Source organism: Kogia breviceps, chromosome 3 (genome assembly GCF_026419965.1).
Source record: "Kogia breviceps isolate mKogBre1 chromosome 3, mKogBre1 haplotype 1, whole genome shotgun sequence".
NCBI classification, from domain to species: domain Eukaryota; kingdom Metazoa; phylum Chordata; class Mammalia; order Artiodactyla; family Physeteridae; genus Kogia; species Kogia breviceps.
The window spans coordinates 152,599,539-152,613,337 of NC_081312.1; the positions used below are offsets into that span (position 1 = coordinate 152,599,539).

Genomic DNA, 13,799 nt, shown 5'->3' on the forward strand with positions numbered 1-13,799 from the left:
ATGGGATTATAGACATTGTTAAGTCGCCTTTAGAAAATACAATCGGCTATAGGAGTTTACACACATAAACGTTTGTTAGCTTTATACTTGAGACTTGTGTCCTTCACTATATATAAGTTATATCTCAATAGAAAAGCAAATAAAATGTGAAAAACTTGTGAAAGAATATATAAACTTACAAAGATGGACAATTCTTGCCCTTCTTTCCTGTACAACCATTCTGTGGGAGTCACCACCATTATCTGTTTGACATGTACACTTTTTTTAATATGTACACTTTTTTTTTTTTTTTTTTTTTTTTTTTTTTTGTGGTACGCGGGCCTCTCACTGTTGTGGCCTCTCCCGTTGTGGAGCGCAGGCTCCGGACGCGCAGGCTCAGTGGCTATGGCTCACGGGCCCAGCCGCTCCGCGGCATGTGGGATTTTCCCGGACCGGGGCACGAACCCGTGTCTCCTGCATCGGCAGGCGGATTCTCAACCACTGTGCCACCAGGGAAGCCCTAATATGTACACTTTTAAACTTTACCCTGTATACTTGAAAACATTGCCTATCTATCTATCTATCTATCTAAATCTGTCTATCTGTCCATCCATCCATCCATCTAGACACATATACTCTTAAATACAATTTTTTAAAAGATACAAATGGGGCTTCCCTGGTGGCACAGTGGTTGGGAGTCTGCTTGCCGATGCAGGGGACGCAGGTTCGTGCCCCAGTCCGGGAAGATCCCACATGCCGCGGAGCAGCTGGGCCCGTGAGCCATGGCCGCTGAGCCTGCGCGTCCGGAACCTGTGCTCCGCAACGGGAGACGCCACAGCAGTGAGAGGCCCGCATACTGCAAAAAAAAAAAAGATACAAATGGCATCACATTGCACATATTGTTTTGAAATTTGCTTTTGTTTCACTTAGTACATTGTGGAAATCCTTCCATGCCAGGCAGTTTGGGAGTGGAATGCCTTCAAATGTTCAAAAAATAGATGCTAAATAAATGTGAGCTTAGATGACAGATTTCCAAATTCATATTGTGAAGTTAGCTTAACTCTGATACCAAAACCTGACCAAGAGAACTCACAGAAAGGAAAACTATCAGCCAGTCTCATATATGAATATAATATGAAAATCTCAAAGTAACAGCAAATCAAATTTAGCACAAATTAAAAGCATAATTAACCACAACTAAGTAAAATTTATTCACGTAGTAATTCGAAGGTAGTTCAATATAAAGAAATGGTACTGGCAATTATCTCTTCAAATATGGACATCTTGACCCAAGTATCAAAAAGACATCTCCAAATACCCTTTGACACAATAGTTTTCCTCTTGGATATTTATCTGATTCAAATATACTCATTTATTTGTGAAATAACAGAAGTACCTGGATATCATGACAGTTTTATTTGTGTAAGAAAAGATTTGAATTTCCATCAAGAGAGAACTGGTTACATTGTGATATATTCATATAATGGAAGTCATTAGAAAGAATGAGGCAGTATTATATGTACTAATATGGCAGCAATTCAAGTTATATTGTCCAGTGAAAAAAGAAGATTACAAAAATAAATTAAAATGAGTTATACAGCTGAAATAATACAAAATTTAGTAGGCATTATAGTGTACAGCAAAAATCCTATGTGACGATGTATTATCCAACTGTTGGCCTTGACCTCTCTCTACCTCAGTTTCCTCATCTGTAAATTTATTATTATATGAATAAAAGTCATATCACAGAGTCAGGAGGTGGCCCAGGTTTTATGGGTCTGAAGCTAATACAATAGTGTGTGTGTATGTGTGTGTGTGTGTGTGTGTGTGTGTGTGTGTGTGTGTGTGTGTTGGGGGGGTACTTTTTAAGAAAAAGAATGCAAAATAAGATAGAAAATTGGGGTATATGAGTCTTAATTGCACAAATCTTTCAAACTTTTCTATATGTTTGAAATTATTAGAAAAATTAGTTAGAAAAGTATTTTTAATGAGAAAAAAATCACAAGAAATCAAACATTTTAAAAAGCTGACCAATATCACAAACAGCACAAATCCAGAAAATAACATAATCTTTTAAATTAAGTAACTGCCTGAAAAACTTCTATAATACTTTCCTTCTATAGTTTTGTCTTCATACTCTTTACCTCTTGACATGAAAATGATTTTGGAACATCATTTTCTAGAGAGAGAACAGAAAAATTATTTATGCTTTTCCTCTAACAGGATCAAAAAATTTATTATTGGTTGTTTAGAGAAGTTTTTGCATGTTCAGAGCTTGTTACTGATAATATGCACATTCTAAGCATTATTGTGAAACTTGGGAACCTCTCTCTGTCCTTTCTTCTCTGTCTGAGCTGTAACAGACATTTACAGTACTGCTAGACGTTTGTGTCCAACAAACCCAGGAATTCTGGTAAATTATATTTTGTGTGATTCCTGTCACAAAAGGCTATGATTAGCTATCATTGTAACCAATGAATAATCAAGAATATTCCCCCAAAGAGAGGTCTTCTTTCTTGACCAGGTATTAATAAAAACCAAATCTTCCATTTGCAATTTTACATTTTGATAGATTGGAAAAATTTCCCACAGAAATCTTTTGTTATTTATTTTTAACCTTGTCTTTTTCCACTGCCCACATACCTCTGGGGCCGGGTCCCAGAAGATCCATTTAAATTGTAATAAGAGTTCTGGCTTGTACCTTTGTGTCATGATGCTGGGTAAGTTGGCACAAAAGGCAGTAGAAGTATTCCTGGAAGCTATTCCTACAGTGGGCATCTAGCAAAAGTGACTGATAACCACAGAAGGATATCCTACTAAACCTAACTAAATCTATCCCTGACTCAGGTTCTTCTTAAGGCCAGCGGCCATTCCAATGCCTCCCGATGACATAGGGAAATTGCGATGGAAGATTTATCAGAACCACCAGAACCAACAGTCATTAACATATCTTATTTTGCAAATTTTACAAAAACATAACATTGTGTGAATATATTGCTAGGGCCCCTCCCAGACTCTTGGATGAGGTTTGTGCAAGTGAAGGGCCCTGGAGCTTAAGCTTCATTAGTTTCACGATAAATCTGCCTCTGCATTGAGTTGATACAAGGCTTAACTGAATTAATATATGGAAAGCATTTAGGACAGCCCAAGTAAGTGCTCAGTAAATACTATTTATTATACATTACTGATATAGAAATAGATAGATAAATACAGCAGACTAGCAAGTCCAGAAAGAGACTCGATTACATATATACATTCATTTATTGGAGGTAGATTATATTTCACACTCTATTCCAAAATATACAGCTAAAGAATAAATCTATATATTAAAGAAGACTGATAACAGAGAAGAAAAGAAGAAGAAGAACAACAAGAAGACAAAAGGAACCAAAATAAAGTGCAAGTGAAATGATCTGGTCTTGAGGTGGGGAATTTCTTTTTTTTTTTTTTAGAACTTAAAAAAAAATTATGTATTTTATTTATTTTTATTTTTGGCTGTGTTGGGTCTTCGTTGCTGTGTGTGGGTTTTCTCTAGTTTCAGCAAGCGGGGGCTACTCTTCGTTGTGGTGTGCAGGCTTCTCATTGTAATGTCTTCTCTTGCTGCGAAGCATGGGCTCTAGGTGCGTGGGCTTCAGTAGTTGTGGCTTGTGGGCTCAGTAGTTGTGGCTTGCGGGCTCTAGAGCGGAGGCTCAGTAGTTGTGGCACATGGGCTTCGTTGCTCTGTGGCATGTGGGATCTTCCTGGACCAGGGCTTTAACCTGCATCCCCTGCACTGGCAGGTGGATTCTTAACCACTGTGCCGCCAGGGAAGCCCGGGAATTTCTTTCTAAACATAACACCAAGACTAAATCCATAAAATAAAAATACTGGCAGATTTGACTACATAAAAATGTTAAACTTGTGTCCATCTACAAATAAAGCTATTAATATATTTTTTTCCTTTCCCTCTACTACATTTATTTTCACAAATAAGACTGATGTAGGTTTAATTAAATTCAGAGTATTAAAATGCAACTAGATTAGTACAGCATATTATATAAGGTCACTTAAAAACACCCACAGATGAGATCCAAGTAGGCATAAAAAGTCTAAATGGGGCTTCCCTGGTGGCGCAGTGGTTGAGAATCCGCCTGCCGATGCAGGAGACACGGGTTCGTGCCCTGGTCCGGGAAGATCCCACATGCCGCGGAGCAACTAAGCCGGTGAGCCATGGCCGCTAGGCCTGCGCGTCCGGAGCCTGTGCTCTGCAACGGGAGAGACCACAACAGTGAGAGGCCCGCATACTGCAAAAAAAAAAAAAAAAAAAAAAAGTCTAAATGAACAAAATGAACTTTGACAGGATGTTACTGACAAAAGAGAATATTTAAAGCTCTTTGAAGTTTAAGATAAAATTTAAGAATCAATACCAGCAAGTATGGCCCTATGGCAGCCCAATCTCTTGAATTTCCTGAACCATATTTCTTCCCTGCTAAAATAATCAGTGGGATACCTTCCTTCTGGTACAGCTCTGCAGCCTCAAATACATCTAGCGTCTGTCCTGATGGAAAATGAACTGTTTTGGGAGCTGGTTTTCCAATGAACTTATTAAAAAGCTTGATATTTGCAAAAGTGCCTCTTGTCATCACAGCATCATTATCTCTTCGGGCTCCATAAGAGTTGAATTCACGAGGGGTAAGGTCTCTGTTTGTCAAATACTTAGCAGCAGGACTACTCCTAGCAATGCTTCCAGCAGGTGATATATGATCTGTCGTGACAGATTCTCCCAGATATAATAAGACATGGGCATTTTCAATAGGCTGGAGTGCAACTGGCTCTATGGTAAACTTATCAAAAAATGAAGGACATCTGATATAAGTAGACTTTAAATCCCATGGAAACAAAACTGAATCTGGTGCTTCTAAAGAATTCCACCATTTATTTCCCATCTCTGTCTTCTCTTTTAATGCTTTAAACATGGAAAATACAACATGTTCTTCCTCTATCTGATGAACTTCTTCTCAACTAGGCCAAATATCATGTAGATAAATATTCCTGCCAGTAGCGTCAGTACCTAAAGGCTCTGTCTGGAAATCTATATTCACTGTGCCTTCTATGGCATAAGCTACCACTAAGGGTGGAGAGGCAAGATAATTGGCACGAACACAATCACAAAGACGACCTTCAAAATTTTTATTTCCAGATAAAACTCCACAAGTAACCAAATCACCCTGTTTTACTGCATTTAAAACTGCTTCTGATAAGGGTGCTGTATTTCCCACACATGTTGAACATCCATAGCCAACGATTTCAAATCCGAGCTTACTAAGATATGGTAATACTCCACTTGAACTGAGGTAATATGTAGCCATCCCACTGCCTGGAGGTAAACTTGTTCTTATATAAGGTTTAACATGCAGACCAGCTTCAACAGCTTTTTTAGCCAAAAGACCTGCAGCGAGCATGACAGATGGATTGCAATTATTGGTACAACTGATAACAGCAGCAATGACCACAGATCCATGAGACAGCTTATATTCACTTCCTTCATAATGAATAGAGACGATATCATTTTGCTTTTCAGCTGCAATTTGGAAGCCTTTAAATCCAACCTTTTCATTTAAGCAAGCTTGGAAATCACTTTTCATATCTGTCAAAGCAACTCTATCCTGAGGTCTTTTTGGACCACTGACAGATGGAACTATTGAATTCAGATTAATCTGGATCACCTGGGAATACTCAGGTTCTCTTGAATTATCCTGGTCACTTCAAAACAATTTCACAGCTTTAAGGTATGTTTCCGTTGACTTGAGTTTGGCTTTGTCAAAACCTGTATGTTCTAAATGTTTTAATGTCACATTGTCAACAGGGAAAAAGCTGAGGATAGCACCATATTCTGGACACATGTTTGCTATTGTAGTTCGATCTACTATAGATAACTGTGAAACTCCACTTCCAAAAAACTCAACAAACTTTCCAGCCACTCCTACTTGCCTGAGGTGCTTTGTAATGCCAAGAACAACATCTATGGATGTAACAAAAGGATTCGATGAGCCAGTTAATTCACATCCAACCACCTCTGGTAAAGTAAGAGAAGCTGGCAAACCAAGCATAACTGCTTCTGTTTCAATACCTCCAACCCCCCACCCCAGAATCCCCAAACCATTCACCATAGTTATATGAGAATCTGTGCCAACGACACTGTCCGGAAAGAGGAGGTCCTTTTCTTCAAAAACCACTCTCCACAAATACTCTAAGTTTACTTGATGAGCCATTCCAGTTCCAGGAGGGATTACAGCCACATTCTTAAAAACTCTTGAACTCCACTTGAAAAACTGAAGCCTCTCTCAATTTCTGCCAAATTCTCCTTCTTGATTTTTTAATACTGTTTCAGGTTCAGGCACTGGTTGCAAATGAAAAGGACATAGAATGGGTGTACTTTCGATCTGCGAAGAAAATCTTCCTGAGTTTCGGCCTAGTTCTCCAGAATCACATGATCCTCGGCAGGTAGTCTGGCCTCTGCAGGGAAGCTTCTTAGGCTGCACTCTAAGTGGAGAAAGCTTTCCTGCTTTCTGTAGGTCACCACCTCCAGGATTTGGAGCATTCTGTATTGCACATTTGTTGAAGTCAATTTGTAAAGAATGATCAACCGTGAGATCTGTCGGACAGGCAGGATGGACTTTCTTAGGGTCACCTCCAAGAATTTTCACTGCCTCCCTCATAGCAGCAAAATCCACCATTGCCGGTATTCCAGTAAAATCTTGAAGAAGAACACGGGTAGGGAAAAAGGGCACTTCAACATTGCTTTGTTTGGTTTTCCAGTCTAAAATGTTCAAAACATCTTCCCTTTTCATTAAAAAGCCATCACAATTTCGCAGAGCAGCTTCCAACAGGACCCGTATTGAGTAAGGCAGAACATCATACTTGGTGCCTCCAAGTCTAGGTACATTGAAGAACTTCTTATGTGAACTGTCATTTAATGTTTCAATAAGGTACTCAAAGGCATATCCTGGACCACTGTATTAGGTTGAACCGTACGGAATTGATGACATTTGACCATTTTTGAATGGCTCACTTCCCTGGAGAGAGCAGCCCCAGTGACCAACAAACATTTCTCTGATGATCGATCTCAGCTAGGCCATGGGCTAGGGGCTAGGAACACAGAGGAGATTAGGATGGCTCCAAGCTTGTCCCTTAGTCTCACTTTTCTGGTTTCTAGAGGCTGCTCTCATTCCTTGGCTCCAGGCTCCCTTTCATCTTCAATGCCAGCAATGGTCTCACTCAGACCTCTGCTTCTGTCATCACATCTCTTCCTCTCAAAGCTATTAATATTAAAAGTAAAGAGACAAATGAGGAAAAAATGTTTGTGTAATTTATGACAAAAGGACAGTGTGCTTAATAAATAGAGCCCTAACAAATCAATAAGATAAATACCCACTCATCCTCTTTTATTTATTTATTTATTTATTTATTTATTTATTTATGGCTGCGTTGGGTCTTCATTGCTGTGCACAGGCTTTCTCTAGTTGTGACACGTGGGATCTACACTTCGTTGTGGTGCGCGGGCTTCTCATTGCAGTGGCTTCTCTTGTCGCGGAGCACGGGCTCTAGGAGCGCGGGCTTCAGTAATTGTGGAGCACAGACTTCAGTAGTTGTGGCTCATGGGCTCTAGAGCACAGGCTCAGTAGTTGTGGCACATGGGCTTACTTGCTCCACAGCATGTGGGATCTTCCCGGACCAGGGATCGGAATCCATGTCCCCTGCATTTGCAGGCAGATTCTTAACCACTGTGCCACCAGGGAAGTCCCTCATCCCCTTTTTTAAATGGACAAAGGACATGAACAGGGAATGCATAGAAGTATAACCTTTCTGAACAGCGACTCAGAAATGTGTGTTCCAATTTAAAATCTATGTATCTTTCGTCCCAGCAATTCTACCTATGGTAATTTATCCTGAGGAAATAAGAGCAGAATATAGAACTAAAAACAACAACAACAACAAGGATATCAAAGCATTATAATAAGTTTTTTAAATGGAAACACCCTAGACAGATGATTAGTTAGGTAAATTGTGGTACAATCATATGACAGAACAATAAATATCTATTGAGGAATGTTTATTGGTATGAGAACGTCTTCTCAACCCATAACGCTGTGTGAAAGAGCAGGCTGCAGAATAAGATGTAGAGCATACCATTTTGTCCTATGGGCTCAGAGTATACCATTTTGTTTTAAATATCTGTATTATATGTATAACAAAGACAAACTTTATAACCACTGTTGTTAATCTGATATATTGCAGGGTGATGGGACTGTGAGTGGTTCCACACACTTTATATTACTTTTCTTGTTTTAGATTAAGAAAGAGGTAAAACTATTGTGAGGCTTGACTGCATACAATTATTGAATTGGTTAACTGGTAAGTTATAGCAAGGACACCAGAATGTCTATGTCATAAGATGCAGTTTGTTTCTCTGTCTTCCTCTGAAATGCTGTTAGGTATCACCTCTCATTTGACTAAATGCAATTTAATTCAGTTCAACACTCATTGCATACTCCTAGTGAAAGTCACTGGAGATGACATTACAAAGATGACTAGAACATATTACTTTCCTCAAAGAAGTTAATAATTTATTAGGAGCGGGAAACCCACTGGGACCTGCTTCAGCTAGAAATAAAATTTCTTTTTGGATTAAAAAAAAAAAAGCAACAGTAAGGGCAATTTGCCATCCCATAGACTAAATTCAGCTTATTTATGGAGTTCTTCTTTCTTCGCTTGTCATCACTTTCTGGAATTCAGCCTAGGAAAGTAACGTATGTCACCATGTGTGCTAGTTTATAATTAGAACAAATGTGAGGATTTATAAGAAAAAGAGCTATTGGCTAAAAAACATTTAGTAAAACTCTAGAAAAGGCAGTCAGGAGAAAGGAGGAAGAGTTCCATTTTGGAAACTAATTTAACACTAAAGAAAGAGAAGACTTTTAAAAAATATAAAAGGTAATTATTATGTCCTTAGGATTTTTATGTTTCAGGAGTGTGTGAAAAAGTAGCTGCTATTGGATTACCCTGTATTTGAAAGGATGAGTATTGTGCGTATAAATAGAAGCTAAGGTCAAGAAACTAAAGGCAGAAAAAGACTCACGTGTTCAGCAGAGACTGATAAGCATGTGAAATAAAATCTTTTACTCATAAGGCTGCAATTACGCCTGCGACCAGAGTCTGAGCTCCAGGGAAGAGGGGAGGGGTAAAAGTCAGAAGGGTCCAAGATCACCCTTCTTATAAACCTTAAACCATGGGCTTCCCTGGTGGCGCAGTGGTTGAGAGTCCTCCTGCCGATGCAGGGGACATGGGTTCGTACCCCGGTCTGGGAAGATCCCACATGCCGCGGAGCGGCTGGGCCCGTGAGCCATGGCCACTGAGCCTGCGCATCCGGAGCCTGTGCTCCGCAACGGGAGAGGCCACAACGGTGAGAGGCCCGCGTACCGCAAAAACAAAAAAACCCCACCTTAAACCAGTACAAGACTTCACCAGACTTCACTATGATAACATTAACAGCAGAGACTTATTTCTAAGACCTCTGAGCCCATAGGGTAATTTTCTCCCCACACTTAACCTGTTTCCAACTGAGCATTAACACTTTTCAGGAAGATGTGGTTGACCTAAGCCCTAAAAACCACCATCTCCTCCCCATTTAGGGTCAAGAGTTTCTGAGAAGGCTTTCCCAGAGGCATGGCCCCAGGAATTAAAAAGCAGACAGGGGCTTCCCTGATGGTGCAGTGGTTAAGAACCTACCTGCCAGTGCAGGGGACACAGGTTTGAGCCCTGGTCAGGAAAGATCCCACATGCCATGGAGCAACTAAGCCCGTGTGCCACAACTACTGAGCCTGTGCTCTAGAGCCCGTGAGCCACAACTACTGAAGCTGGCAAGCCTAGAGCCCATGCTCTGCAACAAGAGAAGCCACCACAATAAGAAGCCTGCGCACCGCACCGCAACAAAGAGTAGCCCCCGCTTACCACAACTTGAGAAAGCCCTCGCGCAACAACAAAGACCCAACGCAGCCAAAAATAAATAAATAAATAAATAAATTTATTAAAAATAAAAAAATAAAAATCAAACAGGTAGAGGGTCACCTCTAGTCTGAAGTAGCCTGATTTCCCACCATCTTTCCATCCCCCTACTGACCTCCTCTATCCTAGAATTCCCATGTTCTGCTTTCCTGCTCAGGACAGGGCAATTCAGCTTTCATCCTTCTCCACTGTCCTGTCAGCTTTAATGTCCCCTCAGGTTTTACCAGGGCATGTTTCCCTGAGCACTTCCCCACCCTCCCTGCCTTGACTGTCCCCTCTGTCTTTTCTTGGGCTCCTGTCCCAGCTTCCCTAGGCCAGACTCATTCACCACGGGCTCCACCACTACGCCCCACTGTGCATGGTTGCCAGGGTCTCCACTGAGTGGTGGTGGGTTACCTGGATGCTCAGTGGATCTGCTGCCTCTTCTTTGTCTTTCTCTGAGGGACTCTGCACTTGACTCTCATCACTAGAGGCTGTTCAAGGACAGGGGAGAGAACTGCCTTTTAGTTTACCAAGTCAACTCAAGTTCTCTAAGTCCACAGCTCTTAGAGAGATGGACACACCTCTCCACGTGGAATATCTCTCTTCTGCTTTCACCTAGGAGCCACTCTTGCCGACCTGAATGAGAATGTAATGACTGATACACAGTTTTAGTCTGTGACCCATCTGAGGGATAGGGGGACATGTCTACCCATCCCAAACAGATTCTTGGTACCTTTTCACTAAGGAACTGGACTTGTGGGTGGAAACAGGAGGTACTGTCTGTTTCCTTTATCTTTTGGGTCCTATTTCTTAGGTTCCCTCAGGCAATAACATTCCTTCTGATCCAGCTTTCTGGATGATGAGGAGGGAAAAGCTGAGATTTGTAATTCCAAATAGCCCTGGTTTCTTAACCCAAACATTTGTCCATTGGCTGGCCCTGGAGGGTCCTAGGCAGGATTTATCTTTATTGCCTTCCCACTATTTTTCTTCCAAATCCCAGATCCCACAGAATTCTCATGGACTCCCAGAATCTTTCATCTTCTGTCAAAATTTCACCTCCTTTCTGTGATCCCATGAGAGCATGCATTATTTTGGGCCAGTACAACTGAAATAAACGTTAGATTTTTAGTTAACTAATGTGACATAGAGAGGAGTGTAGGGGAACTAGGTTTGTCAATCAAGTAGAAGTCAGGGAACTCTGAAGAGAGTTTATTTAGATGCCACAGCAATACCAATAAGCATATACACACAAGTACTGAGGTTATTGTTTTTGGTAATCACTTTTCTCCTCCTCCCCCTCCCCTTCCTTGTTCTGACACTACCTCATCACTTATTTTTAACAACTTTCTTGTTCAAAAATTCCATCTTTAATTCACCCTGGTTGCACAGCCACTATGGAGAGTAGTATAGAGGTTCTTTAAAAAACTAAAAATAGAACTACCATGTGACCCAGCAATCCCACTACTGGGCATATACTCTGAGAAAACCATAATTCAGAAAGAGACATGTACCCCAATGTTCATTGCAGCACTATTTACGATAGCCAGGTCACGGAAACAACCTAAATGTCCACAAACAGAGGAACGGATAAAGAAGATGTAGTACATATATTCAATGGAATATTACTCAGCCATAAAAAGGAATGAAATTGGGTCATTTGCAGAGATGTGGATGGACCTAGAGACTGTCATACAGAGTGAAGCAAGTCAGAAAGAGAAAAACAAATATCGTATATTAACGCATATATGTGGAATCCGAAAAAATTGGTGTAGACTATCTTATTTACAAAGCAGCAGCAGCATAGCCCAGGGAGGTCAGCTCAGTGCTTTGTGATAACCTAGAGGGGTGGGATAGGGAGGGTGGGAGGGAGGCTCAAGAGGGAGGGGATATGGGGACATGTGTATGCGTATAGCTGATTCACTTTGCTGTACAGCAGAAACTAACACAACATGGTAAAGCAACTATACTCCAATAAAATTTAAAAAACAAAAGAGAAGCAGCCAACAGTTTGAAGTGGGATAGCACGAAGTATAGAGCACATACTCTGGAGCCACACGGCCTGGGTTTGAATTCCAGCTCTGCCCCTTACTGATTGTGTGACCTTGGGCAAGTTGCTTAACCTCTGTATGCCTCAGTCTCCTTACCTATAAAATGGGGATTATTACATCTACTTTACAGAGTTGCTATGAAGATAATGTAATAAAGCAGTTAAAATACTGCCTGACACATGGTGAGAGCTCTCTTTTAAGTGTTTTAAAACAAATATATGTCTTTGAGCAAATTAGGGAGAATAAGCATTTGATTAGTAAGTTTTCTGAGACTTTGCAGACCTGAGAATGTCTTGGTGTTGCCTTGTTCTATGAATGAGAGCCTTGCTGAGAAAACAACCCTTTGGAATAAACCTCACCCTTGCCCCCTCCCCTACCACCAAGCCCTGTAGATGCAGTTTCATTGCATCTGGGCTTGACCGGGTCCTCAGAAGAAGTAAAGGCAATCTGACTTGGATTCATGAAAGCCATCCCTGCTGGGAAAACCTGCAAACTATTTGCAGTTGAAACAACCATGTCGAAGTCTCTGCCTTACATAAATTTTTGTTTTTACTTTTTATTGTGGAAGATTTCAAATCTACATAAAAATGAGAGGATTCCTGACAAGTTTAATAAGGACCCTGTTTATGTATAAACTCATCTTTTCCCTCTCAAATTACCTTTATATCTTTAGTTATTGACTGTTGAGGGTTGGAAAATCTTCCTGGAGTTTCCTGAGGTCTGGAGTCCATATGCTATTTTCTGTTGTCTAGGAGTTCTGTGATAAATGCTGTGGAAAGCCTAGATCTAAATTCTGGCTAGATCAGTTACTAATTATGGTTTTATTAATTTTCTCTACACATTTCTTCATTTTTTTCAAGCAATGTTCATGTCTTTAGATTATTGTACGGGATAAATTAGTTCATACTGTATCTCAGCAAATCCAGGACACCAGTGATTATAAGAACATATTTTATATACCACTAAGAAACAAACAAGGCTTCCAATTAAACTAATACACAATGAATTTTTTTTATCACCTAAGATTCTTATTTTATATATATTGAAATAATTCTTTCAGACTTATTTAGAAATATATATTCATCATTTACTACTTTGATAGAATTTCATTAGTATTTTCTATTTGACTAAACCTATAGTTTTATTTTTTCTCAGTTGAATGACACACATCAGTTATAAGATGCATTCTGATTTTAGAGTTGTTAAAATGGGAAGAAAATATACATTTAGAATTAATTAAATACAGTATATGTAAACCCTTCTGCTTACAATAGGAGTTCAGTGATTTCCTCCAGTTTTGTTTTGTTTTGTTTTACTGTACATTTTTCTTTTGGAGTTCTTTTACGTTCTGACTGATTTTCTACTGTGTCAATTTTTACTTCCACTGCTTCTAATAGTGACTTTAAGTAGTCTGGTATTAATTTTTTATAATAATTTAAAAACTTGCCTGTTGTTCTTGGATATATGTCCTCTTTTATCTCTTCCACAGCTCATGAACCTCACATGATATAAAAAAAATCCATTCCAGATCTAAATGTAAAAGGACCAAAAAAAAATTCTTATAGCAGAAAACAAAGGAGAATATATTGGAGCAGGCAAAAATTTCTTAAAAAGGAAATATAAAGCACTTTACCCATCAAATAAAATTAATGAATTGGCCCATATTAAAATTAAGAACTTCTGTTTATCAAAAGATACAAATTAAGAGAATGAAAAAGCAAGCTATAGATTTGGAAAAGATATTTG

The 13,799-nt window shown here is 39.7% G+C and overlaps 1 protein-coding gene across 1 annotated transcript; it reads right to left on the bottom strand.

The window, feature by feature from the left end:
* Positions 1-4,390: 4,390 nt before the first annotated feature.
* LOC131752695 (iron-responsive element-binding protein 2-like) lies at positions 4,391-12,569 on the bottom strand. Its single transcript, XM_059057302.2, is given in 3 exon segments — positions 4,391-6,972; positions 10,370-10,496; positions 12,431-12,569. Coding segments are annotated over 3 exon segments (1,515 nt in total). The 3' UTR covers positions 4,391-5,723.
* Between the last annotated feature and the right edge of the window lie 1,230 nt (positions 12,570-13,799).